General features: G+C 35.7%; 1 protein-coding gene across 1 annotated transcript; it reads right to left on the bottom strand.

Annotated features, from left to right (window-relative positions):
• Window positions 1-96: 96 nt before the first annotated feature.
• On the bottom strand, window positions 97-23,604 carry LOC120331181 (uncharacterized). Its single transcript, XM_039398243.2, has 13 exons — window positions 23,376-23,604; window positions 16,375-16,642; window positions 16,053-16,226; window positions 15,785-15,947; window positions 15,163-15,472; window positions 12,148-12,249; window positions 11,072-11,263; window positions 4,277-4,485; window positions 3,830-3,998; window positions 3,237-3,357; window positions 3,014-3,157; window positions 2,436-2,574; window positions 97-2,095 (listed from the first exon to the last, which is right to left on the bottom strand). The coding sequence occupies exons 1-13, from the start codon at window positions 23,457-23,459 to the stop codon at window positions 1,987-1,989; spliced, it is 2,184 nt and encodes a 727-aa protein (XP_039254177.2). The 5' UTR covers window positions 23,460-23,604; the 3' UTR covers window positions 97-1,986.
• Window positions 23,605-23,819: the final 215 nt, after the last annotated feature.

Genomic DNA, 23,819 nt, shown 5'->3' with positions numbered 1-23,819 from the left:
ACCAAATCCCAATAACCACCTCTGGCAACTATTCGCATATTTTTTTGCGATCTAACTGCTCCCACGCCATAGCTAAACAAAATATCACTCAATGTATACAAGAAAAAACTCATTATTATTCAGCTCAGAAGTTAGTATCATTCAAGCGTACAGACCCAATTCGGGAACTGGTTTGTTTTCTATGTAACTAGAAGAAAGGAATGCAGAGTGTATTCGCAAACGCTTAAACACAGGTGCATTTCAAGATCGTTTCCACGTATTTTGCATCATACAATACAAAATAGTATTATGCGACGTTGGCATGTAGATAATTTTAATAACATGTAAAAGGAATGACGAAAACAAAAAAAAAACATAAGGCACCATTTTCAATGAAAAGCCAAAAAAGTAACAGCGTATTTGAATATACAGTATTAGTACCCTTTAAAGGACAATTTGTCATCAACGACATGGACATAAAGACCCACCAAAGCTGGGAGGGCCGAACCTTTTCTACGTCTAAATTAAGGTAAATGCAACAAATGTAAACATAAGTCACCAAGTACCCAATGTACTTCAAATATAATAATGAAAAGAACTATTTTGTAACCCAATTTATGTACAAACGCTACCGCGTACTGACAAACAGCATTCGCTTAAATGCAAAGCTTGGTAACACGGATGGCATTGCACAACCCCAGACTTTTACAATGTCGGTACATGGATAAGAATAACAAACTACATAAAGCAAAAAAGCATGATTCATATGAAAGTGTTCGTTTTTACTACTTGATTGATAGAAATTAAAAATTTTCAACCCATGATATTTATAATTAGAGACTGGAATTGGTATATCGGGATCACAAAACATAGAAAGAGAACGCCATCTAGCGGCTCCATACAGGACTCTGAATCACCAATCATATAGTCAATAATACATGGCAAATTCGATTTTAGTTGACACAGTAATACAATAATTATACACGTATGGCTAAATACAGCTCATGCTTGGCGATGTAAGATTCAAAACGATTGGTTTGGAAATGGACGAAATTATCACAACGGCAGGCTTTCGTCTTCCCAACAATTATTTTAGGTTACTTATTAGCATTGCGAATCATTATCAATTCATCAATAATAAAAACTATAAAAACACAAAGACATACAGCACATGCATACAACACCACATTTAGAACTCGAAGCAATATTTGTGTGGATTTTTTTGTATATTTATTCAATATAAGGCACTTAAAAAAAATAATCACCCATGATATTGGACCAAATTTAACTACAATAGTTAGCATTGGTTAGAAAAAAATACCATTTCTTGACAAAATGAACTATCAATAAACACAAAAACAAAAATCTAAGATATAGTTGTTAGCATTTCTATATTTAACGTAAATTTGTTAAAGTAAATATTCTGGGCAAAACAAAAAAATAATGACACAAAAGGAAAAATAGGAAATAAAATAAGTTACAGTTAAATAGAAAATAATAACCCAGTCGAAATGTAAGAAAAATTTTTCCGATTTATGTGAATACATGAATCGAAAAAAAAACATTATAATTACGACTAGGTTATTGAATATGATCTTTTTGGTAATTTGGTCAACAATTTAAACCTTTTTTGTAAATTTGTTTAAGTTCATTTCGTGTAAATTCGTAGTGGAAATTCATATAATCATGTCGTTCATCGTACGGTCAAATCGTCGTATTTGATTGGTTGAAAATATGGAAGGATGAAGATTTTTGACACTTTCAGTTGGAAACAAGACGTCGCGAAAGACACTTCAATCGAAGGTGGATGCGGTACAACCGTATCACATTTGTACGTATATTTGAGTGATATCGGTAACTTGATCAGACATACCAATAATGAAAAATACACGGTAGAAAACCGGTCGATTCAACAATATTTGGCACTAAATAAGTAAGCGTTGTAGTTCTAAGGATATAATGGATTAACCAGGGGGTCCTTTTTAGGGACAATTACAAGGTGCAGTACTATTCTGTAACCATCGCTGAAGGCGCAACAAACTTCTTGCTGTCAGCTCCCATAACATCAGCAGCCGCCATCTGAACTTTTCGCCCTGGTGTAGCAACAACCTTGCGACTGTAAAAAAATTAATAATGTCATTTTTTTATTACAAGATTTGCATCACCTCTTGAATTTAACATGCTTTGCGTTATATATAGTTTGTATAATTTCCCCATTAACCAATTTTATAAGTAAATCCCAACAATACGGAAGCATTTCCACCGCGGTTAGTAAATTTTGCAGCCTCATGACAATATTAACAAAATGCGGTAACCGTGAACGTCTGCGCTCAACAACAACAATTTATAGCAAAACAATTCAAGCGAGTCTACTTCGTTTGCTATAAAACCAACGTTCGCGCTATACAAGCCACGTATGGTATGGTTTTCATTAGTGATCGGGACTTTTATATTACCTGGCCAGCACAGCGGCGACATCTCGTGGTTCCATGGTGTTGGCGATCACTTGTCCGATTTGGTCCTTGGTATCATTCATTACCACTCTGCCAGAAGCAGGTTCGTCGTATGTTTCACTGCCCTCTTGAACTTCGTGTCCTTTAATATTAAAAGATAAAAGGTTTGTTTTTGAATATTACTAAACCCGTTCGTTTGTAATTCGGTTAATACCGAAGAATTTAATAACTTTGCCAGCTGTGATTCTTGAAGTGTCTCTTCTAGAAAAACACCTAATCTTGCTGCGTGCTTATATCTAAGAATTTATTTCGCAGGTGGGAAGACCAAATTGAAGCATGTTTTCAAAAAGATCATCGAAGAATCGTCTGACCAATTCAACAAATATACGTGAATCGTTTTCCGAAGGTGTTAGAATTGTTCTTTACAACAAAGTCTTGTTAAATTTCATCATGCCTAAGCCGATTCAAGAGAAGTGGCAGGAATATGCGGCAGAAATACCATCATTTTTAAAAACCACAGCATTTTAAAACCAGTTCAATAATTTGCCAAATTTTTTTTTTGAATGTGGACGTCAACTCACCATTATCTTCTTGGTATGGTCCATTCATTATAGCTTTCAATGCAATGTCTTCATCTTCTGGATTTCCATAGCAGCCATTGACATCGCAGTAACCGTAAGAGTTGGAGGCATCGCCAGCGTAGGAAAGCAGGACTCTTGATCGCCCTGAGAAACAGTAATACGGGGTTAGATTTAGAATGCTTCTTTGAAATTGCAATAAGAATAACGTGTATATATAACTCACAGCTTCTTGACATTTCCATTTCGTGCGCATGGTTGTAAGGGGACATCGAGTTTTTGGCCATCAACGGCGAGAGAAACGGTAGCCATCCACCGAGAAACACAGCAAAGCATAATACGACAACCTGGATAAATGAGATGAAATTTTATTGGTACTACAAGAACATCAACTATATATTTCGACGTTTTCATCAAACCTTTAACATGAAAAAGAACACAGGTAATTTGGATCATATTAGAGAGAACATGACTTTTGTGCAAATCGGCCTAGATTACAGAAATTTCGGGTACAATCATGCACAAATCGTTGAGCGTTAAATATTTTTTTTTCAATTTTCGTAGAATTAGGAAATGTATGGGTTGGGGGTTGGTTGCCTCAAAACGCTGAATTACTATTGGAATAGCCCCGTCTCGCGATGAAACCAGAGCCTGTGTACAAGTGTCTCATCAAAACAATGCATATTCAAAGTAGTATATATACAATAATTCCACCTTTCTACTGAATTGTTAAGAACATAGATCAACAGGATTATTTGTGACGTAACATGGTTCTTCGTAATAAATTGTGACGACATGAGGCGATAAACAAATTCTTACCATGAGACAACTACTGGTTTGTGTTGTTATAGTGCGCGATGGTTTGGGCATCTTTTCTGCAACCAGCATTTGTAATGAACGCAGTTGGCCAAGAAGACTCTGGTTACTATCTTCCAACGAATCTAGCTTTCTTCTCAAGTCACCATTCTCTTGGTTAAATGATTCCATTCTAATAACAAAATTCGATATTATTGATGGTTTTGTGACAGTTAAGATAAATCAACAGTAAAGGAATCTAAAATATTAAGTTCAAGTTCAACATAAATTGTATCCACACTATCCCAGTACCATTGCTTAACGTTAATAAAATAACCATGTAGTTCACTAAAAATTATGACGATTTGATAATTTTGAAATTACTTTTCATTTGCATATATTCCGACAAGGCAAGAAGCCCAAAGATAGTTTTGTTAGCTCGTTTATAGTTTGTCAAAACAGTTTCTGTACCGTCGTTCAAGGGCTTCTACATATTCCTTTTTCTTCCGTCGACTTTCCTGAGCAGAAATTTTGTTCTTGATTTTTCGTCGAATTTTTTTCAAAGCCTTCTCTTCTGTTTTCGTCAATGGTAATTTTTCAGGAACAGGATATCCTTCCGAAACCAGAGTCTTCTTTTCTTCTTCAGTTAGATGTACATGTCCATGCGATTGAGCCAATCTCTGAAAGGGAATAGTACAATTTGAAATAACGCACAAATGACAAGCAGCACAGACATTCTAGTGAGATCTCTTCACTTGGGTAAATATATAGACTAGGACCACCACTTATTATCTAATCAGACTTTACCCTAACACAAACCAAATCCAAACATAACAACGAAAATCAGTCCAAAAATTAGCATTGGGAAAAGAGCAGGAGGATTCAATATGAAATTCAATTTTAAATCCTCAGCGTTCATAAATAATCCTGCAGATGGGTTTTCCCAATCCAAAAAAAAAGTGCAACAGTTTGAAATGCATACTTAAAATTCTGGTGAATAATGCAATAAATACTGCTGTTAGATTCCTTCATTTACGCCATTCGAGATAATAGAAGAAAAAAAGACCTATATGAAATGTATGTTTGTTTAATTTATTTTTCATTCACAAGTGGTTGATTTTTAAATTATAGCGTAATGCTCCTTCTTTGGCCGGTGGCGAATAGAAAAACAAGTCCATGAGTACATATACTTAGTCAGAATCAGTTGAACCACAGAAAAGTCAAAACTAAAAACACAATAGGGAGTAGGGAGTATGTCATAAAGAAACAAACCGTACTACGAAAATTATAAGCAGAATCATATTTCTCTTCCCTCTGCATATTATTAGGCCGTTATATTATGAGGCTATTCCACACCTGGTTCTCAACAAGTCATTGAACTGACAATTACCTCACGTGAGGAGATACTAGTTTTTAAAATATCGGAATCTTCCAATTTGCATTGTCCACCCTATCTATTACACTCTGGGTGAGGAGGTGGACATGGGGTGTTGAGTTCAAAATCTTTATCCTGCTATTCCAGCACAAATTACGAATACAACGAACCATGACTGTAATAATTGATGATTGCTGTAAAAAGCTCCTCAGTTTATTTTATTTTTGGAAAGAGAGAGCATCGGTGACGTCGCGAGTCACTCACGCCACGGGAACAAATAAATAAATTTGATAACAAGGCGCCTGTGGTAATAGTGATAACGTATATGAGGTGTTATTGTGGTTAATCTGTTAATTATTAACTGAACTGCTGGTTCGTATCCGAGGCCATTGAAAGGCTATACTATTTAGAAACAAGACGCAATAGAAACACACGATGGCTGTAAAATAAACCATATGTCAAGAATTGTGAAAACACGTAAAGTTATTATTTTTCCGGTGGTGAATTCTAGCATCAGTATTTTTAGAAATCCGGACAAGTTTTACAGAATCAATAGAATCCGACTCCGCAGCGGACAAAATTTTTGACTCCGACTTCTAAACTTTCAGGGAGTCTAAAAACGTAGCTCCGAGCTCTCCATACCGATTGCGAATGTAAGCCCAGAATCTGATACCGACAAAATACCACACTCAAACTTCTGCTTAATTCGTTCGTTATTCGTGTTAGCACTAGTATAAAGAAATGTATGATCGGACTATGATACGACACACATTTACTACGCCAGTTCATTGTGAAATCCATCAAATATATTGGGCAACAACGTTGTCAACACATCGCAAGCACAAGGACACCGCAGACCGATAAAACTGTCTCAAATATCGTCGACCATGGCGCGACACAACAAATGCGAATCAACAGTACATTTAATGCATTCAAATCAGAGAAATTTTCCAATTTCTTACTTTTCAGGTGGAATTAGCAATTTTAAACGACCATTAGGGCGTCGACACAGGGGGGTGACGGATCCAAGGATATTATGACGTCACATTTCATATTATGCTTAGCATATTATTATGACGTCAGAATATATAAAGCCCACCTCAGTGTATCCCAAATAAATCTTCGTAAAATGCTGATTGAAATAGCAATTGATGATTATACACCCAAATTGAGCGCCAAATGAAAGTAGGGTAACACTATTTCTGTACTGTAGTCGAGCTATAAACGGAAGTACAAAAACATGGGATGCAAGGCCAAAGCCTAGTGAAACTGTCTGCTCATGAGTAAATATTCAAATCACGAATCGGATGTTTATTATACAAAAACTATCTTTATCCATCTATAACCCTGACTCAGAACGTGAAAGTGTAGTTTCTTTTTAGTCATCACGATTTTCTTATTTCATTTTGTTAATTAAGCCCCTAAATGTTGATAGATTACCTATAATACCACAAGAGTACAAGTTGCGTTTCATTATGAAAGAATAATAATATTGGGAACTACCTTATTGTAATGAAATCTTTAATAATATCCGGATTGGTTGTGGATCAAAAAACAGCCATCGAAACGAAAGTAGTTCAAACTAATATAAAAGGCACGATTTTGTAATAACGAGTAGCGATCGCACAAATAAAAATTTACAACACATTTCAGTCGTGATTGTTTTTTGTTCCTATGGTTGGAATATGGGATAGATCACAAGGTTACAATCTCCATTCGAATTGCCTCTTCCATAGCGTAACATTGGACTGCAACAGAGACAGCGGAATTTTACTCGGACGAATACAATATCCGCTGACGAACTTTAGATATATTTGGTTTTGTTTCTGTAATTTATCATACCAGACATAGGCAAACTACGGCCCACGGGCGAAATCCGGCTCATTGGGTAATTCAAGCTGGCTCGCTTAGTGCTGCCACAACCAAACTGAAACCTAATTTAATGTTTTAGCTAAAAATAGCTCGAGGAATCTGTTGAGATTGCGGTTAAATTTACGCACGAGGAATAATGTTTTCCATCTTTTCTTTGTAAGACTGTCAATCTTGTTCATTGAAATGCAACTTTTTACGTCACACTTACATGGCCCGCCAGCCTAGGTAGGCAAATTTTTGGCCCCTGGTTCAAAAACCATGCCCACCCCTGATCTATACTGACCTCTAATTTTGCGAGTTCTGATCTAATAAAAAATAACAAACATTTGATGACACAAGAACTGAACCACGCTGATGTCGTATAAGACTGTTTCGTTTTGCATTTGCGTAAATTCCTATGTTTTATAAAATTCAAAACCGAATATTAGGTAGGCTATAAAATATTACGTTCGGCAATTGAAAAACAATTGAACTATCGAATGCAATGGTATGTTTTCGTTTCCAAGGACGATATAAAATAGTATTGCAAATGAATTGATACTCGTAATATAGTAAAATTTAGAAACTGCTACTTCACTTTTGTGTCCTGGTTAAATAAATATCGAAACCGCTACCCGGATGAGAGAACGAAATTTTGGTATTCTACTTTCGTTACAGACCTTAGAAAAACATCCGTGTTTACCTGTACACATTCACAGCATGTCATGACTAGAAAAGTCCGGGATATGAAAGTTAACTGTCGATTTAAATTTTATATACGGACAGTTAGATTTTATATTATATAATATATTGAAGGAATGGTGTAAAAAAGTTAGTATTTTTAACACGAACAAGTTCAAATAAAAAGATTATAAAATATTTGTTTGTGTAAATACATTTGCAATAGTGCATCGTTTAAATTAATACGCGAAAAATAAATGATTATTACACTCGGAAGTAATAGGAAATTTACAGCTGTACAAAAGACTTCTTGAACATGCTACACATATACAGCAAGGCGTTTCCCGAATTAAGTTTGAATCAAAATGTGTTTGGTTTTGTTCGAGCGTCTCGTTACGCACAATGAGACGTAAATACCCTCACGCATTTACGCCTCAAATAACTAGAAAGCTTGCGCCAGTAAATTCGTAGTAAATTAACGGCGTCTTTCGTGAAATTAGTCTAAAATTAGGGTCAAATCGTTCCCGGTGACCACAACAGAAAGAGTACCAATTAAACATACGATTTCAAGTAACTTCCTGTAATACATAAGGCCGGGAAATGCTTTATTTTATATGGATATACGCTTCAAGTTGCGTAAAAAACTCGCCATTGAAATCATAAATAGCAGCAAAAAGCGCGACCATGACCACGGCAATTCACTAGTCCCTCAGATAGTAAAAATGCATTTGGATTCACTCGAGTCTAGATCCGTGTTTGGAGTGGTACTTGATCATTTGATCTTCATCTATAAATCAACAAGAAATAACACATCCGCGTCGCGTAGAGTAGCGACGCATAAACGGAGTGAGTATTGGCTATATATCATGATAGATTATAATATTGATACTCAAACAAGCCACAACCCGTTCCCGCCCATTTTAAATATAATAAACGGTTCGTTTAGTCAAATATAGGCTGAATAAGTTACGTTTAAAATTAATAGAATGTGATTCGGAAGTGATTCGAAATTCGTTTTTATTTTTGATTTCATGAGCTATCAAGGATTTTTCATTCAATTATATTTATTTCATTATTATTTTTGGCAATTAAATATAAGAAAAAGAAAAATCTCTCAAATTTCTTCAATTTTCTCACATTCCCAAAATCAAGACAACCATGTGTTTTTATTGAAAATGACCCAAATTAAGAATATTCGACAACCAATACTCTAAAACACAGTTTTGAAAATGTATTGGTAATAGTGGATTATTTCGGTTAGTTAGGGTCATCCCATGGCAAAAACTGCACTATTCTTCACCATAAAAAATCTACCAAATTTTATACATTTATCGCTATTACAAAAAAAATAGCTTGTCAAGTTTTATCTTTTATCTCTAGTCTAAAACATCAATGCTCATTTTAATGCTGTTCAAAACACCCGGATATTACCAACCGGTCATCAGGGGTCGTGTGATGATGACCTTGGTGTCATTTGAGAAACGGTTTGAAATTGTCAGAATATCAAATGGTGACTATTTGAACTTCGTGTGTGGTTTGACGCAAATTTGATTTGCATTTTAAAAGCAGTAGTAGATCTTGCCATGTTTATGTGATAACAAAACGAAACTGGTGACGATTAAATCAAGGAGTAATATTGTGCCAAAATCACTTATATTCAACTCTATCACTGATTGTTTCAGGAATGAGTATGGTTGGTTCAAAATAATTACGAACTTTGACTAACAATCGACGATTTAAAAGGATTTTACATAAACCTTAGGGTGAAGAATGTAAAAATCTCACGTGAAAAACCCTGAATATTTCCAGCAGTTATTTTACTGAGTCTGCAACTATTCTTATTCGCTGCTTTCGGAATTGAAAAATTGCCACAATTGGAATAAAGAGAGACATAAAACCATTAGCATTATGACCAATTGGCGAACGTCTCTATACAGCAAGTGGGTTAAATTTATTAGGGAGGAACAATGCAACTAACTGATCATGGAGACCTTTTCTGAAACGAATATTAGTGATTGTTTGTCTATTGTTTCAGTGGACGCAAGATAAGCTCTTGAATAGACTTCCTAAAATACTTGGTAGGATTGTAAGTGAAATTGGAATTGTTACATCATAGAATTTTTTAATTATTTCGATTGGCCGTGTTTTTATAATTTGTTTATGACAAAGGCCTATCTATAAAATTAAATTCGAAACATTCCCACTCTAAGCAAACCGCAAAAACGTTATATAGGGGAAATGCTCATTAGCTTATACGATTGTAAAACAAAATCGATATTGATGATATCGTTATGTAGTCGTGATGTTGTTCGTGGTATAGTTTTCCTGTCAAGGAGTGATTACAAGATAGGAAGCTGTTGAGCAGGCAATTTTGCCTCGTACAAAGGCGTTTGAAGCCCGCGCTACGAAAAAATTTAACTATGTTTCGGGGTTCACCAATGACGAAATTCGAATCTAGAACAATTGGAAAATGAATTTATTTTTCCAGTAAAGATAATTGAGTTCGTCTTCTTACTATTGTGCTGCAAAGAAATGCCTGATTGTTGCTCAAAAGCATTTTATTACAGTGCAGTACATTTATGAAGGCGCTCATTGTGATATAATGCTAGAAATTTTACTATATCATTCATATGCTACTTTATATTCGAGAGCTATCGATTTGCGCGCCTGTGGTTTTAAATCCACAATTGAGTGTTGAATACTTATAGTGCTCAAAAGTCTAAACAAGGCAAGTTTGGCCAACGATTAAACGCGCATATTCGTCGTTTTTAAGACTGGTTCTTACCGAACCAAATATAAGATAAAAAAGACTACGTTTGTTTGTGTATGAACAAAATTCGAGACTAGACTAGTGTGACTGGAAAGCAAAGTACTTGGAACCGATGCAGTGTTTTATTAGTCCGTTTTCGAGGGCCATTCATGCATACTATGACCATGCGACTAAAACGGAAATAAACAACTGAAAGAGAATGAATGACGACAATCTGCCTGACTGAAAGCCTGGCAAAACAAAAACCAGAAAAGCCGAAATGACAATTAGCTATTTTCATACCATTCATAGTAATATATTACTAATAGTATATTGTGTCTAGTGGGCAGAGATAAGCATAATAACTGAGAAAAGAATGAAGATAAAAGTAACTCTACTTTGGAAGTCTCGTGCGCAGAGAAACACGCTGACCTATTCATGAATATAATTTATGAAAGTGTGGGCCCACAGCGGCCGCATAGGTTGTGGTGGCTCAAAGGCCGATCCGGGCTTACCAGTCTGTAGTTGTAAGTTTCACAAGCTTTCTTCCCAAAAATAGAAAAAAAATCAGAATTTTCAAAATTTACGTATAACAACGCTTAAATTTTACCTGGGGGCTGGATAGTAACTGTGCCGTCAATTGATTTCCTGAAGACATGAATTGCAGATTGGAACTACTAAGACGAACAGACATATCGGAACCCAGTGTGTTACTGTTGGTTGTTATACCACCACGTCGAGGACTGGACGATCCTTCGTTATCACTGGTATTGCTACTAGGAGGGGTGGGAGGAAGCTCGATCTGAACATATTCAATAAAAGGATGCATTTCGTTACAAGCTAGTTCGATAGGGTGAAATCTTATTCGTGAATCGCAACAAAAATAAAAATACAAAAATGAATTTCTTAATTACTTCTACGAAAATGAAGAAGATATATTTAACACTTGAACTTCTGTTTGTGTATGATTGCATTCAAAAGTTTTAGCAATCTAGGGAGCTTTGTACAAAATGTTCTAGAAAATGTTCCAAATGACTTGGGTTATGTTTTTATGCCACACTGTACTTTGTAACAGATTTTGCAGACAAATCATAATATGTGAAAATTTTATGGCCATGTAATATTTGACATCAACTGCATATTTATTGCAAAAAAAAAAACATGGAGCGACGATGATTTTGATTATCTTGTTCCCCCAAAATACCCATTTCAACATTATTTCTTTTCATTATGCTCGGACCAAGGCCGATTCGCCCAAAGAGGTAGCAAAACCGCTTCATGCTGAGCCATATCATAATCTAACCTTTAAAAAATCACTGACCCCTTACGTACATATATATGTATATATACCTAGTCCGAGACCAATTTCATTATAATCGACCAGGAGGACGAACAAATGCCCAAATTATGTCTCTATCTCAATTACATATCAGTGTCCATTTTCACGCTTTGGTTCAAAACACCCGGATATCATATACAGGTCATCAGGGGTCATGCGACACTGCCTTAGGTATCATTTGAAGAGCGATTCGAAATTGTCAGAATCTACAATGGTGGATATCAATACCTTTTGTGCGTCGGAAGTAAATTTTATTTTTGGCATTTCAAAAACAATGGTAACAGATAAGAGTGCTAACGCGAATTTTGTGAGTTTATATTTTTAATATGCTTGAATTTCGATTTTACCTGTGGATTACATATTCTGACATATTGTTGTTCTCCATCACACGGTTCAGTTTTTATTTTGATTCTCGGCAAGAACTGTCCTTCTTGTTGCAATTTCGTAATCTGCAAAGACAAAATAGTTATACAGTATTATTATACAATTTTGGAGGCCAGTACATTTTGCATAATCTGTGGCATGTTGCAATTATTATACCATATTTCGTGTAATGTTGACTTGTTGGCTTCCAGCCATATCTTACGAAACATTATACCATTGAGCAATACCTTTTATCGCCACCATAATACAGTCAACGGTGACTTGATAACTTGGACAGCTTTCCAACAAATCATTTGCGAATCATGTTGCTAACTCGTGAAATATAAGGGAACAATGTTAGTCGCCTGGGAACTTTAGTTTCCTTTTATTCCCTTCTAGGACACTTTTAAAGATATAAATTGAAGTTGAGTATCCATATAGAGTATATACTACTGCTTAATAATTGCAAATACTGTGAAGCGATTGTCTCGCCTCGAAATAACCACAGGTTGGGTTTATTTAGTGTTCCCCATGAACATCGACTAAAATGTCTAACCCAAATTATATTTGACCGAATGCTATGGTTTTATAAATTGTCGATACGAAACAATGTAAAATGGGCAAAATTTGAATCCAATCTGGAAATTTGCATTATTACACAATTTCGAAAAGGGAACATTGTTATTTCGCAACAATCAGCGTATCTCGTTCACGGATCAAAGAATTTATTTTTCTTCAAAAATTAGGAGAGCGCTCAGGCTTAGGCCAAACTAAAACGTATACGCCCATTTGTTTGAATTTAACACAAATAACCATTGAAGTCTAGTAGTTATCTATGCATTCCGACACTCCAAAACCAGTGCGTATTAGTAGAATTTGTACAATACGGCAAAAATGTCCCCCAGGCGTGCGAACCGGCGGTTAACATGTGTTTCGTATTTGATTAAACTGAAATACATTGTTTGGCGTTTCCCAGTTCGTATTAAACAAGAAAATCAATTTGAACCAGAAAGGATGATTGCAGTACACGTGAGCACGATATACGGTTGCGGTGTCAGCAATCATTTTATGTGAACAATGTCAAAATTTCCAACTTTTGTAAATATTCATTTCTCTTGCTCGTCATCAATTGGGGGGGTCATATTGCATCATATTTGGGGATAAAAGCGTTGATGAAAATTATCTATTCTATTATTTTTTTTATTCCTTTTTTTTTTCGGGGGGGATACAATTGCATATTCGTGCGTACTCTATGGTTGAAATCAGTTAGGTAAGAAAACAGTTGATGCTCCTTTCTACTGCCTTTATTGGATACCGTTATAAATAGCATGATATTATATAGTACAGTATAACCCCATGGTTTTTACTAAAGTAGCAAACGCAGTGTTTTCATTCACAGATTCAGTGATTCATTTGAATTGAAAGTAAAAATCGGTGATTTGCCCGTGCTACTTTCAAAACGTATCGATCGCGGTGAAATATTGTAATGTTAAATTCAAATGCTATAGGATATCATTGTAATCTATTGATGAAGTAAAATTTCAGGTTGGGCGGGAAAAGTCACCTAAAATGCACGAGGTCATGAACCAGTTATTCAAGAATAAAAATTCTCTCATTGCGTCTACTATCGAATAAATCGAGTCATATCACGTCTTAATAAGGATTACGTTACACTACATACTATGTAACCGGCGTCTAATCACTATTTCCAATCAAGGCAAACACCTGGGGCGATTTTCCTCGTTTTCGTAATTTTCAAATCGGGCGAGACTAGGCAAAAATAATCGATCTTCCGTGAAAATCCAATAGCACAATAGTGCCACTAAATCAGCGGTGTTTGTAAATACAATAATCAAAGAATTAGGGAGTAAATCAGTTGTACATAATCATAATTACAACTAGTTTAAACAAACGATAGACAATCACTGATCACATTTTCTCCGTAATAAACAAATGACAAACAATATACGTCAAACGCAAAATTTAAAATCCTTCACGAGTGATTAAATGTATACCTCGCTGCACAACTAGCCATTACTAAAAGTTTGGAGTTTGGAACGACAAAAAGTCAGCCAACACAACTGTATTTGAGTGGCGGGGTAATAACTCAATAGCACTTAAGCTTCAAATAACTTAGGTCCGAACTTGTCCGTTTATTCCCATTGTTCCGCAAATTGACACTGAACAACATTTAATCGTCATTTAAATAATCTATCAAGCGATAAATAATGAATGTTGAACGTTTACGGACGGGCATTGTCTACAAAGAATCCATATCCGGGTCGAAAGTACAATCACACTATTATAACGAATTTACGATCGATATACATATAATCAAAAGACAAATCCAGGTACATCGTCTCCTTGTTTGTTTACATCCAATGAATTTTATTCATCTCACAATTGAATTGTAACGTTAGGCGACAGGATATGAATGAAGTCGCGACTTATATCGACAGACCCAGCTACTTCACTGCAAACAAGTCATATTCAAAGGGTTTCTCTATTCGCCAAATCCGCGTCAAAAGTTTATACAAAGCGATTAAGTTCTTTGCTGTGGGTCTATTGTACCGTTAATCGTAGACTATACTACTACGTGTCCAAACACAGAGATAAACTTGAGATATTTTTGAGAAAGTGTAGTCGGGCAATAGCAATACAACCAATCGCCGTAAGGGATGCGCGGATCACACTAACGATTCTGAGTTTGGTATCGATTTTTAAAGGTATTTCACCCGGCATCAGAATAACTGACAATTGACATTATTGTTTTGAAATTCCAGTATATATTATAAAATAATCTTGCATACAATAGATTGTGTAGCATATCATTAAAATGCCATGGGAACTGCAACTTACCGTTGGGTACAATACTGGGACATGGGTTGTTTTGATTTGATTACTAGTTGAATAATTGTGACGGCGGAAAATATCCACATACTTAATATACGTGGGGGATTACCTCGATTAACTTAACATTTCATATAAAAAATACCCACCAATCTTCCGCTTTTCAATATCGTCTGAAGAGTCGACGTTGGGATTTGAATTTGCGTTCTTTGCGTGAGAGAATTCGTCGTAACTTTTGCTGTTGGCTGTGATATCAAATCCTGCGCGTCGGTCATGTCGGCAACGTAAAATGACGGAGTGGTGGTGGCTTTGGTATGGTTGTCCGTTCGTCCGTTTGCATTTATGTTGATTGTCCGCGCCGTTGGTCTAGTGGTTGTTACATTTTCGTTGTTGGAACAGTTGGAAATCGGGGCGAAGATTGTCTTGGGCTGAGCGGAGTCCTGCTGAGATCTGCAAGCGCTGAGAAATACAATATAAAATGCGGTTACCAGAAAGCGAAATATTGGCCCTGAACTCCGAGCATAATCAATGATTCCATCCAACCCGATTGTTATAATTTAAAAAAGACTCACTCGACTTGAGTAATATTATAATTCCAAATATTATCAATAATAAAAACGGTAATGAAAAAATAGAGTAACGCCACATCATCAATACGATACCACTCAGAGCGAATTGAACGATGAATGTATTTTAAGTTGAGGTTGCGTTCTGGTAGACTGTCTCAGTTTGAATACTACTAGAATTTTGATGATGGCTGTAAAATGTTACCTGTAGTCGAGGGCGATATCGTTGTTTTCTTTCTTGACATGAACGGTGTTTCCCATTTTACTAATCGTGATGACGTTGTTTCCCAAAGACTCTATTGTGGATGCCAGACTTTTATCCATAGTATGGTGTGGAGTAGAAATGGACATACTGGTGCTAGCAGGAACTAAAATGTAACATGATTAGAGTTTAAAAAACCATAGTAGAATAAATAATCTGGCAACAGCGAGATTTATTTTAAAAAAACGATCATCATCACGGAATTTCATACCTTGTTCGATTTGAGTACAGTTATGGGCGGTGAAATCATTCGTGGTGTCAAAAATAAAGCCTTCGTCATCGAAGTCAGCTTCGGTAGGTGGCTGGAGAGAAAAGTCATCTTCAAAATCGAACGGTCGCATGTATTCTTCTTTGATATGAGCTTCTAAATCACCGATAGGATAATCTAAAATAAGACATATTCATTAAAATCCACTAAGTATTATGAACAAACAGTCTGAATACATATTCTAAATTTTCAACGGAATTTCAACGTTGCCAAGTAATTTCTATTACTACTTATATCACTTTGAGGCAGACTAAATCATACTCACCGCTGGAAAAGTCCTCAAATTTGACAGCAGTAAGGGGAGTGTCAGGTCGGTCGTTGATGAGAGAGTAGGCGTGTTCGATCGTTCCGTTACCAGAAGACGAAGCAGAGGAATTGGATGAGGGAGAAAGTGCTCCAGATGAGGAGGAGGGGGATGAAGGAGTGAGGAGTTCGTTTGTTCCATTCATGAAACGATCTTCAAGCATTCCGTTAACCCAGTCATCACTGCTTTCCATACTTTCAAAGTGTTTCATGTCCTCGTCGCAAAACGGCTGTAAAAAGTTATCAGTTTGTTAATATCTTTCATTAGGTTGAAAAGAGTAAGATGTACGAAGTAAGATTACTAACGATAAAATCGGATTTTTCGGATCACACCACCGATCAAATTTCCCACATCCCAGTTTTTCTGATCTATCGAAACTCTATACGTGCTTAGTTATAAACCCGATTTAAACAAAAAAACAATCTTAGTTGTCAAAAGTGAAACGCTTTTCGATTACTACTTCTACCCGTGAGATCAGAAACCTGTTGTACTTGTTTACCGAGACTTTCTATTCTTTATTATAGTAATTGCGGGTTGCTATATATAACTATAACTGGCTACTATTTTTTGGTGTTATCTACGCCATAGTGTTAACTTTGTAAAAAAAAATATAACTCGAAACAGTCATCATAAATAGTACAGCCTCCGTATGGAATATGGTGATAATATACAAGATAAAGTGAACACCGGAATTGGGTTGCAATCAAAGTCCATATATTCTGTTGGTACTGCATTAATACTGGTTCAAATATGCACCAGTGAAGTATCCATGTACCATGTACAGGATATATAAATCAATGTTTCACGAGCGTCATGAAGTATCATGGGTTGCTAGTTATTGTTTTATTAAGTTTATGTTTGAATAGTATATGTAAAATATGATTAGTTATCGTAATCGAGTTAAATAGCAGATGGGATTTTCTCATTGAAAATTTTCCGATTCGTTTGACGTCACTCGAATGGGTAGACCCAAATTAAAAGCATACGCCCATGTATTTTTCAAAAGCATTTGACACTAAAGAAATTTATAAAGATTGTTTATCATTGTATACGTTAATACAGAGCTTAGATTAAGCCAAAAATTGACCACGCGAGAAGTTCCTTTTCGGATGGTAGCAATAATATAGTTTGATTGGTAACACCCGTCTTTATGTTCATAGGTTATAAGATTGCCGTCACTAGAGTTCAAATAACCACAAGGTATTTGAAAAGACGCGCAAAATTTGTTTGCAGATGGCGTGACAGTTTATGCCAAAGAATGGTGTCTTGATACGCGAATCCAAATTATTCTCTATTTGGTGAGATGACAACCGTATGAGTAACTAAAGTAAACACCTGTATATACAACGTAGCCGTAGGTGCATCGAATCATATACAAATTAAATTCTCTAAATCTCATAAAACATCCGCAATTGTACTCCATATATTTTGTAATACAGGGGTGGAAGAATACCAAGAACAGGGGACTTCACAAATAGGCGAATACAATACCACCAAAAAGCACACCATTGTAAAACAATACGTTGACGGGAGTAGACGAAAAATCTTGTGCTTTTTGTAAAAATTTCTCTGATACCACGAAACTGGCTTCAGAATCTACCTGAAGTTAGGAAATATATTTTCCGAATCGATACAACTAGCTTTGAAAAAATTAAACCTGAAACCGAGTCAAATATAACGTTGACGAATTTCATTATTTGTATGCATGATATGCATTGTCATAGGCCATAGTGAAATAAAATTTTATATTCAGTTCACGAGTGTAATATGACCCGCTTGCCATAAAATGTGAATTCGCCGTCGAACAAACCTAAAAATCTTATTATTTGGACATAACCACAAACTTCAATGCGTTAAAACTTGATTTATGTTCAAATGAACGCAACTAAAAAGTCACAAATAATACACGATTTGGCGAATGTCTAAATATACTTTTTCCGCCTAAGGCTTTCGCATCCGGGTGAATAAAAAACAAATTCTTGAATGACGGTGGTTCACGTCGAATTACGTCACACGTCAATTCCTTTTCGTAAAACACGAATTTCCTCAGGTCACGAAGAAGACGTCTAAGTATTTGCTTACTAAATTTAGTATGTTATTTCTCAAAAGCAGGTTGGAAATCACGAATGTTTATCGACACAATGCATGAAATATTATCACATTAGGCTATATTTACTTCTTAGGTAGGCCACGCTTGGAGCTCAAATGAATCGTTGTTTCGTATATTAGGCCATACAAGGCAGTTGATAAGGACAGTTATTGATTACAAAGAGAAGTAAAATTGATATAATCGATTTAAGCCTGATATACTTCCGATATATATAAATACATATCTGCCGTTTGGATCAAAAATCGGTCTGATTCAATGTGTCGACTCATAACTGTTTTAGTTTATTGAACCACAAAACACGGCCAAGTTCAAATTGCATAACAGCCACGATGTAGTCAACGCTTGTATCGTAGGCAAGAGGTCATTGCTGACTAAAAATTCCGCTTAAGAAAAGTAGGAGTAAAAATATCGTCACTCCATACTATCAAATACCATTAATCGTTTAATCTTCGCATTGAAACCTACGAAACGCTTCGAGGCATAACGAGCATCGGATGATAGGCCACATTAGTAGTTTCGAAATGCTCTTGAATAGTATTTTCTATTAACGGTATGATACGAACCAATGTATTTTTAGAATTCGCCATTAACCATTAATACATAATAAATTAAAGTGTAATAAAGATATTCCACACTTATCGGAGATAAAATTTACTCTATTATGAACTATTTGGTAATTTTTACAAAATGGAAAGGAGTCATTATGAAAAATTCTGACAAGTCAACTCAGGCTCACTAGTTTTACTTTATATTCAGCTACGCATGCCTTGACCGCCAAAACAAATGACGTCACAAAGGGGCACCACATGATTTGGACGCAAGGTATCTATTTCGGGGCTTGAGAATTGCAGTGTGTTCATCATAGCATGGATGTGGGTAATAGCCCAAAAATAGTCTCAAATTAGATCGCTTTATAGAAGTTTTCTTTCGTTCTCGCTAATCTGTAGTACAAATGAAATGGTCTGTGTTTAGTACTTCAGTTTGTGACTATGAATGCAGTTTAAAAATACAATACATGGCAAAGTGAATGGGGTCTTTTTACTACCCTCAAAAAGCGTTATTTTGAAAGTTTTTGGGGTTCGATCAAAGACGAGAATGATTATCAGGTAAAAGGAGAAACTCCTCGACTTGGAACTACTGAACAAACCGAAACTTGTTTGCCATCCATATGTACTGCTAATGTTGACGGACCGCTAGGTCTTTCTTGGTCGATAAACGCAGAATACCTTAAGCTTGTCTCGGCATTGAAAACAAATATGTAAATTTGCTTACTAAGTTTGACATCGCAATTTTCAGCGCTCAAAATATGCAAAACACACCTACAGGTCGCAAAAAGAGATCGTATTATAGGCTACTAATCGAATAATTGATAATTTTCTGAGTAAAAAGTAACGTTAATTATCAAGATGTTGAGTTCAAGCTGTTGATCCGTTCAGCTCTTCAAAATGCATTCTTGCTATCGTAGCATGATATCCAGCATTGCGTTATATCAATATATGACTAGTAAATATTATTTATAAAATACATATATCGTACATCTTTGGAATATGAGTTTGACCCAACAGAAAATAACATCAGGACATTTGTTTTTGCCAGTCATTCTGATGAGCGTACTATACAAAATTAGACAGTTTTAGTACTCTAGTGCATTGTGATGTAAATATATCATCGAAATATCCAAATCACTAGTTTCCAGAAATCATACCACCATTATCATTACTCATTAATATAATACGGTGTCTCATACAATATCTGCATGTCTAAGGTCATACGAAAGCGTTCGTTTCGGCGGCTATGAGTACAGTAACTGGAAAATTCAATTCCCTATAGAGGCTTGGAATAATAGCGAGCAGGTCAAAACTTTCAAGGGGATTTGTCCTAGACGTAATAATGACGGTTGATATTATTATCATTTTATTCAATATACTCGCTTCCGCAGCATATTATTTCTCGAAATTAGTGAATTATTCATTTGAGTGGTGCTGGTATGGATCTTTCATTCAAACATTGGGCTTTCAACCAGAAATGAATATAGTAAACCAACCCAAACAAATAATAATTGTGATATCGGGAATTAACAATATTTATATTTAATTTGAATGTTTTCTACACTTACGTGCTATAGGCTATTATACAACGAGCAAAATATTGTTTGATATATATATAGTTTAACCTTACCAATTACAAAGGTACAAAGTTAAAGTGAACACGAATAATTAGCGTAAGGGTAACCTAAATAAAACTACGATGCTTCCACAAGATTACTACTCGGCTTCCTAACTCACTATCCTCAAACAGGAATGTACACAAGAATCGGATATTCGTCATTGCTACTCCCGGATATATGCCGGATGTCAAGATTTACATTGTTGTTTTTCTTGGTACTGAAACGTCCTCGCTATACATATTGTATTGGTAGAAGGGCTGGCGAAGAGACAATTGTGAAAAGTCGACATATGAGTTATAACCATATTTTCATCGCCAAAAAGCGGCCAAAAACTTGAACAAAAGCAATCATTAGCTCAAGAGCGCAAGGGGCCAGGAGTTGTGCTCCACAGACATTTGCTTCGAATTGACTACTTGGTAGTCAGCCACTTTTCAACTAAGAATATCAGGAATTATAGTTGAACGAGGGATGTTTCAAATTTTATTTGTTTGATTAAAACATAATACGGAGTACAATGAAAAATCAATAAACTGCGACATACGGCACTAGCATATGCGTTTGGCCCACTAAGTGAAGCCGTCATTGAAAACATTCAACACTTGTATCTTCGTGAGTGCACTACAATTGGTGTTCATACAGGCACCCTATTTTATTTGAATATAGATATAACTGGCATTTTCAGAAGGACTTTTAGTGCAATTGCTGCATTTTGATAACATATGATAGTGTGAATATTTTCACTGTTTAAGAAAGCGTAGTATAATAGAAGCTCGCTATTCATCGCTATGGCGTGATTTCCTAATTTTTAACTTGAAATCGGCATGCTTTTGTTTACAAACAATTTTACTGGACTGATTGAACGTCGTCTAGTCATTTCTTCTTATTGGGATCCGGTCTGATGCTGTTGCTAAAAATATACAATTGATTGGACTATTTGTTTGATACACCAAACAGACGAGGGCTTATGGATCAGACAAGCCATACCCAGGGAATTACATGCTTGACCTAGTTAATCAATGAAAAATAAAAATATTAGCACCATGGATGAATATAATGTGCGAGCGACCAACTGGCTCTAGAATTGCTATAATGGAGAAAATTAGTGGGTTACACGAGACAGCACCATAACACTTTGGCGTATGATTACATACGCCAAAACCCTGGATTACAATGAGTAGTCATAATACTTAATAATCCAAGGCATCGTATAAAGCATTTGCGTTGGAAACCACCCTGCAACGCATCTTATGTCACATGGGAAGTCTTTGTTTGAATATTTAGAACTATCACACTATTATCTAAAGAGAAATGGCCTCTCCAAAGATCAGCCAAAGGCGCTAGAATTTGATGCTATAGTCCTTTTTATTAAGCACCCACTTTCGAATGTTTCCCAAGGCAAGTAAAGAGCAATGCGTCAGGGCATACATTTTATCGACCCACAAAAACGAACATACCTGCTAACTATCAACGAATTGACTTGTTATCTACTTATAAAACCATTAAATTCCTGAAGCGCGCTTATGGTAGCACGATATTTCCAAGTTTTTGTAATCACAAACGACAACAATTACAATTTATGCTGGCATAAAACACTCAGCAAGGTCCAAAGTACTAGCGTTATTATTTGATTTGTGTGCTATAATATTAATGTAATCCAAGACGAATGTTTAAAAATAGTAATTTAAACCCGATAGCCAAATTAATTTATGTTTAATGCACGATCCATATGCAATGTAGCACATGCCACATAATAAAATTCCAATATAAAATATGAGCCAGCCGATATATATTTCATAACCAGCCGATGGCTATATTTAGACGCAATAATCCATTCGTCAATAGTAAACGGCAGTGCACAAATGGATTGTAATTTTTGGCCCATTTTCTAGCCAACATCGCATAAATGATATTTCTTTTATTATTCAATTATTAGATTCAATTATTTTTTCAATATATCGCTAGTAAAATAAGTCAATATTCTAAATTACACAGTAAAACATATTGCATTTGAATGGAATCGGAAGAGTATCATCTTACATACGCGACAACTCGTTTAGCTGAAAGAGCAGAGCAACGATTGAAGCATAGTTTCCTGTCGCGCGAAAAGGAAGTACTGGCTTATTGCGCATCCCGGGTTGACGCCATATACAATACAATGAGTAAATCAGTTAAATTAAATATATAAACTATTATTTAATATATATAAATTAGTAACCACAGGAAAAGAATAAAGCATAGGGTATCCCATAGGCAATTGTATTTATCAAATCCGATGTATATATGGCAGTCCATCACCTTTCTAATAAGGCCATTTGAAGGAGATTGGTACCATATGCACGTCCCTATGACAACTATTGGCGTAAATTCTTAGCGATGTAAACAACGAAAAAAACAAACTTCTACCGTTCAGGGAGCAACGCGACGGCAGCAATCTATTTGACCAACAGGTATCCCACAATTATTACCGTGATAGGGCGGCATGTCACTCCGTTTGAACTAATCCTACCGTTCATAGGATTACAAAGAAACAATGGACAATGAAGCAAAATAAAATAAATATTTCATTAACTTACGCACGGTATATAAAAAATAAAGACAAAACTGACAACTCTTCGCCTTAAAATTCTTATCACAGGATATTCACGGCGATTGGCAATTCACATGTAAACAGTAGCAAGAACTTACTAGTTTGTAATAGTTCGCCCCGAGAAGTTCCAGCTCCTCGTTTCTTGTTTTGCAAAAGCTGTCGCTTGATTCTGATAAGGCCATACTCGTGCCGGTGCCGGTAATCCGTAGGTCAGTTCGGTAAATGTCACAAGCTTTGCCGGTCCAGTTTGCCTTTCAGGTTGGCTTTTGGATGATGAATAAGTTATATAAGCAAATATATAACTATTTTTCTGTTGTAAAATATTTGAATATTATTGTTCTCAATTTATTTCATCCTTGATACGGTGATATAGAATTTTCCGCAACAACATAATGATACTGAAGTATAAATAGCATTTCAAAGATATCTTATTACGAGTATTTTCCCACATTACGCTACGGCTATCTGGCGAAACTTCAATCTGAATAACGCATTCAAGTAGATAACCTTATACTTTGCCAGGCAACATTACTAAATTCAAG

This window comes from Styela clava, chromosome 6, assembly GCF_964204865.1.
Source record: "Styela clava chromosome 6, kaStyClav1.hap1.2, whole genome shotgun sequence".
In the NCBI taxonomy this organism is placed as follows: domain Eukaryota; kingdom Metazoa; phylum Chordata; class Ascidiacea; order Stolidobranchia; family Styelidae; genus Styela; species Styela clava.
This window is presented reverse-complemented; position numbering and strand designations above follow the sequence as displayed.

Bases quoted from the DNA above. Each gene is read 5' to 3' on its own strand.
- LOC120331181 (XM_039398243.2), bottom strand. From the start codon at position 23,459: ATGGCCTTATCAGAATCAAGCGACAGCTTTTGCAAAACAAGAAACGAG. The intron at 16,227-16,374 runs GTGAGTATGATT...GTCTTATTTTAG, and splicing joins ATTTGAGGACTTTTCCAGCG to ATTATCCTATCGGTGATTTA. The intron at 2,096-2,435 runs GTAATATAAAAG...ATTTTTTTACAG, and splicing joins GTCGCCGCTGTGCTGGCCAG to TCGCAAGGTTGTTGCTACAC.